The 14,424-nt window shown below is 37.3% G+C and overlaps 2 protein-coding genes across 2 annotated transcripts; both read right to left on the bottom strand.

The window, feature by feature from the left end:
- Positions 1-313: 313 nt before the first annotated feature.
- On the bottom strand, positions 314-4,726 carry LOC110420040 (weak chloroplast movement under blue light protein (DUF827)). The gene is made up of 4 exons (XM_021433191.2): positions 4,250-4,726; positions 3,843-3,952; positions 3,026-3,221; positions 314-2,607 (listed from the first exon to the last, which is right to left on the bottom strand). Exons 3-4 carry the CDS (start codon positions 3,194-3,196, stop codon positions 823-825), a joined length of 1,956 nt encoding a protein of 651 aa, XP_021288866.1. The 5' UTR covers positions 3,197-3,221; positions 3,843-3,952; positions 4,250-4,726; the 3' UTR covers positions 314-822.
- Positions 4,727-5,775: 1,049 nt separating this feature from the next.
- LOC110420038 (sequence-specific DNA binding transcription factor ATNDX) lies at positions 5,776-13,797 on the bottom strand. The gene is made up of 17 exons (XM_021433189.2): positions 13,586-13,797; positions 12,552-12,603; positions 12,232-12,357; positions 11,986-12,144; positions 11,082-11,165; positions 10,873-11,001; positions 10,431-10,649; positions 9,898-10,026; positions 9,681-9,776; positions 9,364-9,525; positions 8,766-9,057; positions 8,552-8,677; positions 8,389-8,458; positions 7,894-7,957; positions 6,838-7,359; positions 6,697-6,731; positions 5,776-6,325 (listed from the first exon to the last, which is right to left on the bottom strand). The coding sequence occupies exons 2-17, from the start codon at positions 12,591-12,593 to the stop codon at positions 5,800-5,802; spliced, it is 2,781 nt and encodes a 926-aa protein (XP_021288864.1). The 5' UTR covers positions 12,594-12,603; positions 13,586-13,797; the 3' UTR covers positions 5,776-5,799.
- Positions 13,798-14,424: the final 627 nt, after the last annotated feature.

Genomic DNA, 14,424 nt, shown 5'->3' with positions numbered 1-14,424 from the left:
AAAAAGATTCACATGCTGATACAAATAATTGAGATTGAGAGACTATGGTACTCATGATATTGGATTTTCTCTCATTTAAGTTATCCCACTATTGGCCATTCTTTTATTATAAAAATTGAACTAGATTCACCTGCCAATTAAAATGATGCAAATTAGATTACTTTCAGGCTTGTAATCAGGAATTGAGGAACCTGTGTTTTATCGCCTTAAAAACCATTTTAATAACTACCATATAACTTCCCATATTGACTATGGGAGTGACTCATGGGCTGCAGATGGTGGAAGGCTGGTTTCGACCAAACCCAACACTGAATTCTCATCCACCGATAGCTTAGGTTGAAGCAAACTGATTGATTTGTTACATTGATCTCACAAGGAGAATGCTTTCATTCTTAAAGTTGGACACCAACTTACCATGTTCACAAGGTTTACACTAACATCATGGAGGATTGGATGCATTTGATTGATCTCAAGGATACAATGAAACACAACGGCCAGCTGTTTAGTGACCAATGCCGTCAAGGCTAAATTTGCTTACTGCCAAAGCTTCATCTACATCATTGCTGTCACATTGCCCCCGAAAAGCTATTGGCACCTAATACACGAGCATTCATTTCCATCGCTAAGTCATCAATTGATATGAAAGCAGTCTTACACAAAGATGTCAGTTTCCCCACGTTGCTTGCAAACTAATCCTTAGATATTCCACTTTAAATTCCTCAAACAGACAAGAATAACAGAGATTTGTTCTCAGATGTACACACAACCAAACATGTTTCTCTCAACCATTGATAAATGTACAAAGATCTGGCAAATGCAATGTCACAGAGCCTTCTCACCAGGCAGATAAGAGGGAGATCCACCCTCAATTTGGTTCTTTTTTCGATTGAAAATCCCACTGATATTAGGTAAAAGTACCTTCTTTGAGACAGAAGACTTCTCTTTTTCCAACTTTCGTATCTGAACAATTTTCTCTGGTGGGTTCTGCTTCTGAATTCTGTAGTGCTGTGGGGATGATTCTGCTGACATCTGTGCTTCTGCCAGAATCCGAGATGCAGCTTCAGCTGCTTTCTTCTGTTCCCTATCACGCCACCTTCGAAGTTCTCCCTCCACTGCCCTCTTGGCTGCTTCAGCCATCTCTGCCCTCTTCAAAGCATCTGCAGTAGCAACCTTCATGTCTTCAATCTCTTTCTGAGTTGCCTCTAACCTCTTGAGGGCCTCATTTTCACTAGCCTTCACAGCTTCCACCTGAGCCATGGCAGCTGCCACTTTCATCTCAGCTAAATTATCAGACTCTTCAACTTTACGGCTCAAAGACTCAAGCTCTTCCCTGGAGATAGTGATATTGGCTCCAGATTCAGAGGTTGAGGCACGTGCTGCATTAGTTCTCTCAGAAAGCATCTTTATCTGATCAAGCGCCCTGGTCTCAGCTTCTTTTGCAGCTTCAGCTTCTTCCAGAGCAACTCTCAGCTGCTGTTCAGCTTCCTCGAGTGCAATTCTTGAGGCTTCAGCTTCCGACTTTAACTCCTCAGCTTCCTTCTTCATCTCTTCTGCTTCTCGCCGTGCATTTTCTGCTTCCACCGATAACTGTTGGAGGGTTGAAATCATTTCTTCACAGGCACCTCTTGTTTTGGATTCCTCTGTAAGGAAAGCTTCAAGCTCAGCTTTAGTTTTCCGAAGCTTGACGTGCAGATTCCCAGCAATGGACTCTGTTGCTGCTTCCTTCTCCTTCAGTTCAGAATGCTCTTTCTTCACATTCTCTAGCTCCATCTTAAGAGACTCCACCAAATTTCTCAAGGAGTTTTCCTCTTCAGCAACTTTTTGCAGCGACTCTTTAGCACCATCTAGCTCCGAAGTAACAGTTTGCACAGACTCCAGATCAGAAGCCTTTGCATTTTCCATCTGCTTCTGCAAAGCCCCAGTCTGATTGACCGTTTCAGACAGTTGTGCTTCAAGATTTCGTGTAAGCTCAGGGTCAAATTCATTCTTTAAAGCAAGCAACTTCTTTGTCGACTCTTCCAGGGTAGCTTTATATAATTGCCTCTGAGTATCCTTTTCAGCAAACATTTCAGCTTGTTCTTGCTGTGCTTCAAGAGATGCAAGCTTCACTTGTCCGATTGATTCCTGTACAGCTGAAATCTCCCGAGAGAGCCCCCCAACTTTCTCCATGTTAACCTTGGCTGCATGTTCAGCTTCTTCTGTTTGGTTGAAGGCAGCAATTTTGGCTTCAAAGGATGCATCACAATCCTGACGAGCCTTCCTCAATTCTTGTTTTGCAGCATCAAGTTCAGTAATCACAGTCATGTATTGTTCCCTTGAAGTTTCCAAGTCCTGGTTCCTAGAACCATCAGGTCCAGGGAGAATACTAGAATTTGCTTCTTCAATCAGCTTTGCCTGATTCTTTGCAGCTTCTGTAGCCTTGATTGCAGAATCTTTTGATTCATTAACAGTTTTGAGTTTGTCAGTTAAATCCTCAACCGTTCTTTTAGCCCTTTCAAGCTCTACAAGTGCTTGAGCCCTAGTTGTCTCGGCATTTTCTAGTTGCTCCTTTAACCTGTTCAACTCTTTTTGTGCCAGGTGAAGCTGTGTCTCCTTGGCCAATACTCTCTGCAGCTCAAAAACAAATAAGTTTTAGAAACAAATAGCGAGTTATATATTAATGATCATGCATTTTCCACATAACTAGATTTCTATAAAATCTAACCCTGAGGTTCCAATTTCGTACTTAGTTATAAAACAATGACAATATAAATACACAATGCATACAAAGATGGCCAAAAATCCACCTTAACACGGTCATAGTTGCTATGTAGGTTTCTCGGCCTTCATACAAAAGCAGATGCTACATTCATGATCTGAGCAGTTCGAATTTTTTTTATATATAGAGATAAATGAGAACAGGAAAAAGAACAACTTGAATGGCCATAAATATCATATCCATATACCAAAAACTTAATAATACTATGCCTTAACACAATATTTCAAGTGAAAGAAAGAAAGAGAAACTTCCGAGAATCAGTAATACCTCTGCAGAATGAGGTTTTGCCTTTCTTATGGCAGGTTTTTCCCCCGAGAAAGCACCCTCACCAAAAAGAGTGACGGCATCTTTAACAGATTGAAAAGGTGCACTAGTGTCTATCTCTCCCACCTCCACTTTTGGAGAGTCAGTGGCATTATGGCCTCCCTTTGCAACCATGATGCTTTGTTTGTTTATAATTTCTCTGAAATTAATAAAAAAAGAAAGAATTATTGGCATGAATCAGATATAGGAAGACAGGCTTATGCAGCAAGAGTTGAGAAAGCTTGCAACATGCCTCAGCAGAAAGATCACGAACAACAATCTCAAAGAATATTACTCTGTACTCTCCTAAATGGCCAAATGATTATTTGGCACTATTTACAAATCTCAGGATCTTAACAAGATGCGCTGATATGAATTGCTCAAACACAACTAGTACACTAATATCAGGTTGGGTAAAATCCTCACAAATCGAAAGGGTTAGCAGCTTTAGAAGCAAAATAAGATTAACCCCGTCCACTCGACGAGAGCTATGGTCTCAATCTTTCCTAGATTGAAAAGTAATGCCTGAATGGTTTCCACGTAATGACACCCATACAAGTTAAGACCAACCAAATACTAACACTAACAACAACTTTACAGCATAACTTAACACGTCATTAACTGAAACTTTCGAGTCTCGAAAGATTATTAACCAGAAAATCCTTAAGCAAAACTTCACTACAACATGAATGAAACTAAATTTCCAGATAAAAAATCAGTCAACATCATCAAGATTTTAACATCATCATAGCAATCACAACATGAGTGAAGCCAACCATACCTTAAATATCCTTGTCAAGTCTTCAACCAAGTAGACTAACTAAATCACCTCCTTGTCCTTAAGAACACGAAGCTTTAATTTTTTTTCCCAGAAATTCAAGCCACAGAACCCTAGCTCAACATCAAAGAAAGAAAGAAATATCTTAAAAAAAAGTTTGAATCTCTTGCTTTTACTAGAATTCAAGAACATGACAAAATTGATATCTCAAGTCATGGAAAAAAATGAAATGAAACGTAAAACAAGGTTTAATAAAACAAACAAAAAGCATATAAAAAACAAAACTTGCAAAGCACAACAAGAACAAAGAACTTACCTTTCAACAGCTAAACCCAATAAAAACAACACAAAACCCTAATCAAAACCCAATAACAAAAAGCTCATCAAAGGGTCAAAAATCAAAGAACCACCTTCTCTAAAAGCCTTTCACATCTTCATGATCAACTTCTTTGATCTCCATGCAATTCCTTCTTTTACTCAAAGAACCTTTCAATCTTTCAACCCAAAGACCAAAACCCACCAAGAAAAATCCAAACTTCTGACAAGAATCTCCCAAGAAAATCTGACAAGAAAATTTTTCTTGGCCAAAAAATAAAAAGTAGGCTTCCTGCAAAAGAAAAATATTGTGGGTTTTATTCACAAAGGGCTTTACTACCTTTTTTTTTTAGTATTTTTAGAGGATTCAAATACTAACTACTGCAACTAAGAGAGAGAAAGTTTGAATATTCAAAAGCTGTTTGAGACAAAATTTTATATCAGCAAAGACAGTGGAGAGAGAGAGAGAGAGAAAAGGGGTGGGGGGGAGACTGTTTCTTTTCTGATTGAAAGAGAGACAGACAGGAGAAGTGTGCTTTCCAAGGTTGTACTTTTTGGACAGTTATGTAGAATGTTTCAAGATTAAAGGGTAGTTCTGTCTGAAAGATACTTGCTAACGGGAACAATGACAATGTAGGCGACGTAATAGTCTTGGCTGATGAGATTGAGTAGTGACAAAATGACAATGACCCAAAGAGAAAAAGTGGTTTGAGTTTTGGTTTATGGCTCCGAATTGCTTGCTGTTCCCATCTCTCTCATGAGTCATGCGTAATTGTCTTCCTCCCTTTTTGTTTTCTTATTAGAATCCTGCTTTTCTACACATGCAAATTTACAAATATTTTCATTTTAGTAACTTTTTTTTATATATAGAAAAAAAAAATCACTCTAGTTTGCAAAATGTATATGGATCTTTCAAAGAACCACGATATTATATTGTATTGGTGATATATTTTGGAAATATAATGAAAATCATTTAGCCCTTGGAGTTGTTGACATTAGATACAGACACTGCAAGTTTTGGATTGAGATGAATATCAACCTCGGCCCTCCCAGGTGGTTGGTAGGGCAGCATGACCCTGTAGATGTCGTCAAAGGACTCATTAAAGAATCACAATATGTATCTCTCTCACGGTACAAATAGTTTTGTATGACATGTAAATGGACCCAAGACCAAGGATGCATGCATATCAGAGCATAATATAATGTTTGATTTCCAAATCTAATGATCCATAAGTAGTAACTTCAAAAATTTTCACCATTGCTTTTTACTAGAAATCTGTTGACTCCCACTTCAATGTACATTGGAATGTCACTTTCCTTGAGGGAAAAAGGGCAAAAGGAAAAAGGGTTACCTCAAAACTTGAAGTACACATTCTTTTCATCAAGGTTATGGTGTTCACAACTCATTTGAGTATCCTAAAAGTAAGTCCACCCCTTCCTACCAAGCTTGCTTTTGGTGGTCTTTTTCCATGTCAGAAGGGGCGACTTCAGTTAGTGAGGGTCTATGATATATGCCCTAAAGCAATGGAAAGAGGAGGGATGGACTGGATTACCAGTTATAGGGGGCCTAAGGAGATTGATGCTATACCGGGTTATATTTCATTGCCAGGGGCAAGAAAAATGGTAAATCAACAAAGACTGAAATTTATTGAGGTCGCAACAAGAATATTTTGTTTGAATCCCACATCACTCTCATTACCCCAAATTTTTTTTCAGCCTCTTCAAATGAGGAACCTGTGGCTTCAGATGGGTAGGGTAGCTTCACCCATCTGTCAGCCTTTAGGTCAACGGCATCCACAACACACGTCCCTGATTCCTCCAAGCTCTTTCCACACCATTTACCTTGAACCTGGTGTACTTTTCCCTTACCAATCTCCTCACCTCGTCCATCTACAAGCACTACAAACTGACCTGGCTTGCACTGAACAAATTCTGCAGCACCAAAATCAACAAATTCTGGAGCCTCTGGGTTTTCACTAGTGCTAATTCTTGACATGCTTCGAGTGCCTCTGGTATTTGAGGGGGCAGCCTCTTCACCAGAACTATCAGGTGCTTTGAATGGATGACCTGGTTGTGGCCCACCTTGCTTTCCCGCAAAAGCATTATCAGGCTCTGGAGGGGGGCGAGCATCCTTGCTTGCTCGTGCAAGCCTGGCCTTTCGATTGTTGAGCCTGATGACCGTACATAAGACAAATTAGTTTCAACAGGAACTAACAGAACTTATTAAAATGTGCTGCAAAACTGTAAACAACCACAATCTATTAACTGCTCAAGGCTAACTATGCCAATTGGTACTTTTCAAGCTACAAAATAGTCATTTTCACTTTAAGTAGCCAGCCTTAGAAGTTCTAGGAAAGAAACTCTGAACTTTAAAGAAACACTTCAACTCATACCAGTTATTATAAGCTTTCTTTCTTTCTTTCTTCCTTTTTCCCCCCAACTCTTAGTTTGTTTGCATCATTAAAGAAGCTATCTCATGACCTCAGAATACATTCTAGAATTATTAGCATATAAATGCTACAAAAAGAGGTTGCTTCCTTACCAGTTCCGTAGCTGCGAACATGTAACCTCTGAGCCCTGAGAAATGAATGTAGGAGTAGTTTTAGTGAAGAAAGATGTTACTTCAAGTGGATAAATAAATTAATTTACATCGAGCATGAGTTACTCGATCTATATTACGTACATGATGACATAATTTATCAGCCCACGATTGTATAGAAGCAGTATTTCGCTGCATTTCAGGTTCATCCAAAAGGGCCCTTTCTATTATTGTCACCTGTTCATCATTCATTATAGTTCGCTTCCTTTTTCTCCGCTGCTTTTCTTCAGTTTGAACAGTTTCAACTTTTTCATCCTCCCGAACTCCTGCAGGTGTACTATCTCTGAGACGCTCTACTAATTTATCAACGGCATTTTTTCCCTTTGTGGAGCTTGTATCTGAGCCACTTGTTTCAACATTCTGAACATCTCTGTCAATTTCTTTCAAACCAATAGGTGTAACAGATTTGTCTTTATCGTCCATCATGTCTTGCCTTGTCATATCATCAGCTTGATCCATATGATTGCTTCTGACAAAACACTGCTCTTCTTCTTGAAAAGCAGAATTCTCAGACATTTCCTCTTTCAGGTTACCATTTCGGTTATTACGATCTGGAGGTTCCCTTCTCAGTAATGGAGATGAGCAGCCCCCTAGACTTCGATCCTCCTATCAGTTATAAAACATTGTTGAGTGTTGGATTTAAAAGAAAAGGCAAAATGAAAAATAAGCAAAAGGATTTTCATGTGCATCAATGCCAAAATAATAGCCTTTGCCATTGAAAACTGCAATTGAAACAATTAAGTATAACCAATTTCAGTGGTCTTCTTAAAAGGGAAAAAGTTCAATGGTCTAAAATATAATTGGAACAAAATCTGTCATATTTGGTCTGTCATTGGCACACAGTTTAAACCAACTCGGCACTTAATATTTAAATTTGTTATACCAAAATAGGTTCTAAATGTAATTAACTATAAAACCAATGAACTTCCAGCATTTACCTGATGATTCTTGCTGACATATTCTTTAGGAAACTAATTCTGAAAAATCGACTTCCCAAATTTACTTTTCTATATCTTTCCAGCAGAAGCGGATAGTTTCAAAACTTAAAATGTAACAAAGAAAGGAGATAGGTACCTGGCACAGAAGAGGGATTGGAAGTGGGAGTAATACTAATCATTCAATACGATATAGAAGGTTTACCTGAACTCGGTTTTCTTCAAATTCAGCAGGGTTTATCAGCGATTGTAATTGGTCAAAGAATACCCTGACAAAAAGGAAGTTGCTTAACAAGAGAATCAATAACATAGGACAATCCATTAATTCAAACAAAGACGACAGAAATGACCCCAAAACAGGGATCAATATGAATATTGCAAACGGAGGCTTTGGAGGGTGTTATAGTTGCAGGAAAATTAAAGTTCTAGGGACAACCTTAAAGGATGGCTCATATATGAATTATATCTCAAGGTAGTATATAAAAACGAAGGCTCCATGCCATGAGTTTAAATTAAGGTTTTGTTAGTATGAATACTCATGCATGTGTGTGGTAACACAAACATTTTTCTAGCACAGTTTGCATGAAAGCAGTACTCAAATTTAAGCATGATGGCATAATATAGCAAAAAATGTCAACAATTTCTAAAACAACTTTAAGAACTTAGCAGGAATTTCATAAGCACGGGAACTTCAGATCACCTTAAGAGCTGCAAGTCATCCTCATTCAGAAAAGTGGGAATTAAAGATTCCGCATGACTTAACAGGGAACCTACATGAACAGGTTACTTGTAAGGAACAAGAAATAATTGTAATTATGTCCTACTCGGAGGGAAAAGAAAACGAAGCTCAACAAGATATTTACGCAGGTTCCTGTAAATAGCAGCAGCCTTTTGTGGACCAGAGACAAAGGCAAAACTGGGTAATAGCTTAGATGGATCCTTTCGCAAGCATCCAAGAAATTTGTGAAGGAAGAGGTTCCTCTCCTGCTCTGTGGATTAAAACAGAGAATTCAATTAACATAACAAAAATTACACAAATTTCATAGAAAACTTGCCATCACTCAGCTGGCAATTTACCTTCACAGATGTTCGGAACAAAACAATGGAGGTTGGCAATTACTTTGACAAATAAAGATGTTCTTTGATGTACATAGGATGCTTGAGACATGTTGTTATAAATAAAATTGAAATATAGATCTCTTGTATTTGCTAGGTCTGATGATGAAAGTGACTCTAAAGCCCATCCAACTGCAGGAAATATTTCATAGTACAGGGTAGCATCTTCTTCCCTTACAGGGAGATCGGCCGAACACCACATAGATAGAAAATCTCCATGAGAGAGTGAAAATATTGCGCTCAAAAAGTCAGTCTGAAGGAGCATAAAAGAGGCAGTCAAAAACCTTAGTATAAAGGATCCAAAAAACATAAGAGAACACCAAATGTATCAAAACTACATGTTAATCCAACAGAAAATTGCTAGTTTCACAAAAGTTAATAAGATTTGGGCTCTCTGGGAATTATATAAGTTCCAATAAAAGAGAAGTTATAGCTATTATACTCTTTGGAAATGCCATTGCACTGGCAGTCACAGAAGTAATGAAATAGCAATTTTCCAAAAGCAGGACAGAAATGAAACCAAAGGAACAAATTCTGAAGTCTGATCATAATAACTTACAAAGTGCACAGTGATGTAAGATCGAAAGTTTGAATCATCAGAGAAGATATCAGCTAAACGCATTGCATTAAGTTGCAGAAGTCCCATAGGATAGGTTCTATCAGAACTAGCAGTGAGCGGCTTGGGATCTTTACTGAGTCCAGTCTTCAACAACTCAAGGACCTGTATCATTATAATTGTATTAAAGACAAACATCCAGGAAGTAAAAAGCAGGCTTTAGAAGAGAGAATCCAGGACATAGATCATTAGAAAAATCTGAGTATGATTCCCACTCTAGCAAAACAAAACATAACTTGCATAACCATCAGGAAACAAACCTCAAGTGCAACAGACTTTGCCAAATCCAGGCTTCCTGGAGAGCTGGCAACCTCATCAAGATAAGAAATGCTTTCTGCTTCACACAAATTCAATAACTGCATAAACATGAAGTTTTATTCACATAAGTGTTATATTAAAAAGGAGCTGCAGAAGATTACAAAGCAGCTTAAGCCACCAAATATATAGCAAAAACAAATATCCATGCCTAGGACTTACAATTGACAGGACTTTAGCTTTCATCCTTGATAATGCAGCCATGACTGTGGAAGATTCTACAAAATAAGATGCATGCAACTTCAGGATGGATTGAGCCAGAAAAAGAATACCACCCTTTCCGCATAGTTCCTGAAGGAGTAGCAACAACAAAATTCCATTGGTCTAAGATATCCCAAAAAATCACAATAATAACCTCAATAACAACAGTCAATGAGACTCAAAACTTCACATGGATCTCATAAAAATCTCCCATGCATATATTGACAAATTATAATGAGTACATGACAGTTAATTGCAACCATGATTTTTTTTTCTTGCCAAAATTTAAACTTTAACATCTTAGATATCAATGTTCTTTTGACTAAAAACCTTTCTCTCTTGTCTTCCTCATGCGACGGCAGTTAAGAATTCTGACACACCATGGTAACAAGTTTTAGCCACAACAAATTGTTCCTTATAATACTACAAGAAAATTATAGAGGTAGTATTCATAATTCCAGATGAATAGATAAATGAAATGCTAGTATGCAAACCTTATTCCTCAGTATGCGCTCCCGAAATGGCTTTTGTTGGCACAATAACTGAAGGAACTGTAAAGAAGCCTCACATTGTTGGCAAAGATAGTTAACTATAAATTCAGCAGTTGGACTCAACTTTGCACAGATATCAGTATGCTGAGCAGACAGCTTGTTTTGGAGAAACCTGACAACTAGATGAACTGCTCTGCAAGCTACATCCATAAACATGTCAACCTGTAATGAAATTTGGATCAATAAGGTGCACAGACATGTTGGACTGCAGATTTATTAAGACTATACTACTGTCAAAAATTTCTAAGGAAGTGGCATGTAACAAATAGAAGAACATATGCCAAAGGAGCAATAACCAGCATAACAATTCCATAAACATATAACTTTATCTAACCCAACCCGCTTTCCTCATAATCAGTTCACAATAATGTTGACTAAGTTGTACCTTAGGATGTGCCACTATCACTAGAGCCAGATCTTGCCACTGTGAAGATATACATCCAGTCAACAGATACAGACTACATGCCACAAGTGCTGAATGTAAAAGAGGCACAGGACTTGAATTATGGATGTCCTACGACATAAAAACAAGTTTGAATAAAGATAAAAACGAATTTGTGGAAGATAAGAAATAAACAAGGATAAAAAAAGAACCTGTCTGTAATCATTGAGAACAACCAGCACATAAAAGACCAAATCAATCAGCTGTTCTGATACTTTTACATCATCAAGCAAAATCTGTAACATTATGAAGCAAAAAAAGATTACCAGAAAAGAAACTCACAGTATTCCAAAACTCTTCAAAAATTGCTACATAGTAGATAGACTGATGAGAAAAACAGAATTGAAGACACAATTCAAAAGGGCACCCACAGAGGTAGAGTGAGTTAGGACAAAGAAGGGACTTCTGCAATTAATGGGAACAATCTGCATTATCCGAATTTGAGTCTTTACAGTAAAGGGCATTTCATAGAGCAAAGGTGCAGACTAGACTTGTAGGTAAAGTCCCTTAGAAATTTGCAAGAGGTTGCAAATTTAATCTTGATTTAACCAACAATTATGGGGACCTCAAGCCATGGCTGAGGCTTGCTATATATATATATATATATATATATATATATAGTATCAATACAGTCACTGGAGCAGAATATAAGAAGTTGTACTTCAAGTGATAACTAAGAAGATTTCCATTCTTATAAAGAAGTCCAAAATCCAAACCTTGAGATGAAAAAACATGCAAGCAAGTGAAGAAACTAAATTACTTATATTTTTTGTGGGGGCAGTGACTTCAATTAAACCACAAGTCCTTAGTTCAAAGCTAAGCAGTAAATTATTTATCCTAGAGTATTTCTCTTCCTGCTTTCCTCTCATTTAGATGTATTGACACAATTTTTCCACAGAATACTGAAAAGTATGGAGCTTCCTGCAAGGATATTGATAAAAAAAAATTGTCCCATTACAATTTGTGCCAAGTCCTCGTCAAATGCAAGAACAAAAACACAACAAATAGTGGAACAAACACAACAAAATAACAAGATGAGGGATTACTAAGAGCAACCTGCTCAAGTTTAGTGTGACGAGGGGCTAATTCACACAAGGAATGTAAAAGCCGGATGCCACATAGTAAATATCTGAGCAGCGCTTCATCTCTATCAGATGACATAAGCACTGCAATAAGGTGCAAAGGAAGACATCCTGCAAGTTTTTCCACATCAATCTGAAAGACAGCACAATTTAATATGAGATGTTTCAGTGAAAAAGCAAAAGAATGAGACCACAACAATAAAGAATGAGATGGTTGTACCTTTACTTCTGATCCTTTTTCAGTAACAAAGTGAATGGTAAAATTTTCGGAGTCTCTCAGCAACTTATTAAGCTCCTTTGCACTAAGCCCATGAATCTCCTTCACCACTGAAATCAAGTCAATGGCCTGTTCATATAAAACCAAAACACATCTGAGTCCTTGAAGGAGCTTAAGCTTTTTCCTGGTTAAAGAACAGAATAAAAGGGTCTAGATAAAATGGACAACCGGGAAAGGTTTTTCTTTTCTATTTCTTTCTAAACGAGAGGGAGAAAGAGAAATCTTATGCAAATACAACTTTCACTTCAGATAAGAACACCTACCTGTTCAACACTGCATGCTGCTTCTTCCTTGCCTTGCCTCATATATGAAAACCTAGCAGCAAGCCAAAAACATATGACTAAAGACTAAAGAGCATAAGGAATACTAAGTGCATAAGATAACTATGGCAATAGCATTCCACTACTTCAAATAGCCTGAAAAGGCATAAGGAATTAGTAAATGAAAGTCCCATCAAAACGAAACCCTGAGAGGAATCAACTCAAAACAGACCTACCCTTCATCAATACTATTATTGCTAAAAGTTCTGCTCTCAGAACCAGAATCTACAGTCTTGGCTAGTGAGCTCAATAGGTAGAACCAGACAATAACCCCCACGCCAAGAGCTTGACTAATCTAACAAAAATGAAACCTCCTCTAAGGAAAAACACAAGTTACAACGAATTCCCCACTAATGCTCCTCAAACCAGTCATTTCTAAAAAAAGGCTTCAACCTTGAAAGATTTATCACACCCTAAAACTTCCTAGTGCTTCCAAATTTAGTCCCTAACCAAAAAAAAAAAAGCAGAAGAGTTCTAATCCATTTTCAACATCCCTGAGTTTTGCTTTTCACTGAAATGGCTTCCAAGATAGCTAAACATGCATCCTACATTAAACTAGAAAAAAAAAAACCCAGAAATATTTATAACACTTTGAAACTTCTTAGTGCTTCCAAATTTAGTCCCTAACCAAAAGAAGAAGAAGAGTTCTAATTCATTTTCAACATCCCCAAGTTTTTCTTTTCACTGAAACAGCTTCCAAGATTGCTAACATGCATCCTACACTAAACAAGAAAAATACCACCACAAACACAAAAACCACCTCATTGACCCCAAAAGTCAGCAAAATGAAAATAATTAGAGGCTAAACCCAAACCTTAAAACCTCCTCCAAAATCTTTCAAGATTGAGAATGAAATTGAAAAATGCTACGTTCATTAAACAAAAGCAAACAAACCCAACACCCCAGAATGAAACAAACAAAACAAAGTAAGGAAAAACATAGAGAAAGAAGCAAACAAACAAACAAAGAAATCTAACCTTGAAGTGAAAAGCCTTATAAAAACCCAAATTGAAATCGAATAGGAAAAAACCCTAGGAGTATTTCGAAGGGTCAAAATCCAAATAACTCAATAACCACCATGGGAACAGCTGCTCTTTTCCTTTCCAACCTGCCCCAGAGTTCGTTTTTGTGGGTAAAGAGAGAGAGAGAGAGAGACAAAGAGAAAGGGGTTGCTGCTTCGTAGGGTTGTACATCACGGGAGATGTGTAATTTGGATTAGTATCCAAGGGTGGACTTGTCCAAAAGAAACTAGATAAAGAAGCTTTGCCATGTGAGGGGGGATGAACTAAGACTGCCACGTCAGTAAATCGTGATTATTGAAATATATAAAAAAAAATAGTCCAGTCGAAATTATATATTTGTTGGGCCTTAAAGATATTCATGTTCAAAATGGGCCGGGCCTTTCCGGCCTGGTTATTCCAGAGTTAAACCCGACCGGATCCCAACCCATTTATAACTATTTTTTAAGTAATTTCAATAAATTATATTATTCAATTAATCAAAAAATCGTATTGGACCCAGTTCAAATTTTAAAATTCTTAACTCAAATCAAATTAATTAAAACTTTAACTTAGTTACAATTCAAGGATTAGGTCGATGTGTTATGTCATATACAAATATTTCGTTTTTCATATCAAATATAATCAAATTGATTTAGAGATCATTTTTCGAAAATTGACAAAATCGATTGAAACCTTTTCAAAAGCCAATATTTCGATAAACAAAATTATAGAAGTTCCTAATGATAAAACAAGGTATCAACTTGACTACTCTTCTTGTATCTCACATGGCGGCTTCCATCGACACGTGTCGATAT

This window comes from Theobroma umbraticum, unplaced genomic scaffold (assembly GCF_002168275.2).
Source record: "Theobroma umbraticum cultivar Fairchild unplaced genomic scaffold, ASM216827v3 scaffold_67.0, whole genome shotgun sequence".
NCBI lineage: Eukaryota > Viridiplantae > Streptophyta > Magnoliopsida > Malvales > Malvaceae > Theobroma > Theobroma umbraticum.
This window is presented reverse-complemented; position numbering and strand designations above follow the sequence as displayed.

What these genes read in the sequence shown, in the direction of transcription:
- LOC110420040 (XM_021433191.2), bottom strand. Translation starts at nt 3,196, where the DNA reads ATGGTTGCAAAGGGAGGCCATAATGCCACTGACTCTCCAAAAGTGGAG. An exon ending in CAAAACCTCATTCTGCAGAG is followed by an intron (nt 2,608 to 3,025) that starts GTATTACTGATT and finishes TTTGAGCTGCAG; the next exon opens with AGAGTATTGGCCAAGGAGAC.
- LOC110420038 (XM_021433189.2), bottom strand. Translation starts at nt 12,593, where the DNA reads ATGAGGCAAGGCAAGGAAGAAGCAGCATGCAGTGTTGAACAG. An exon ending in TTCTCAATGATTACAGACAG is followed by an intron (nt 11,002 to 11,081) that starts GTTCTTTTTTTA and finishes TTTATGTCGTAG; the next exon opens with GACATCCATAATTCAAGTCC. An exon ending in CTTACATCACTGTGCACTTT is followed by an intron (nt 9,058 to 9,363) that starts GTAAGTTATTAT and finishes ATGCTCCTTCAG; the next exon opens with ACTGACTTTTTGAGCGCAAT.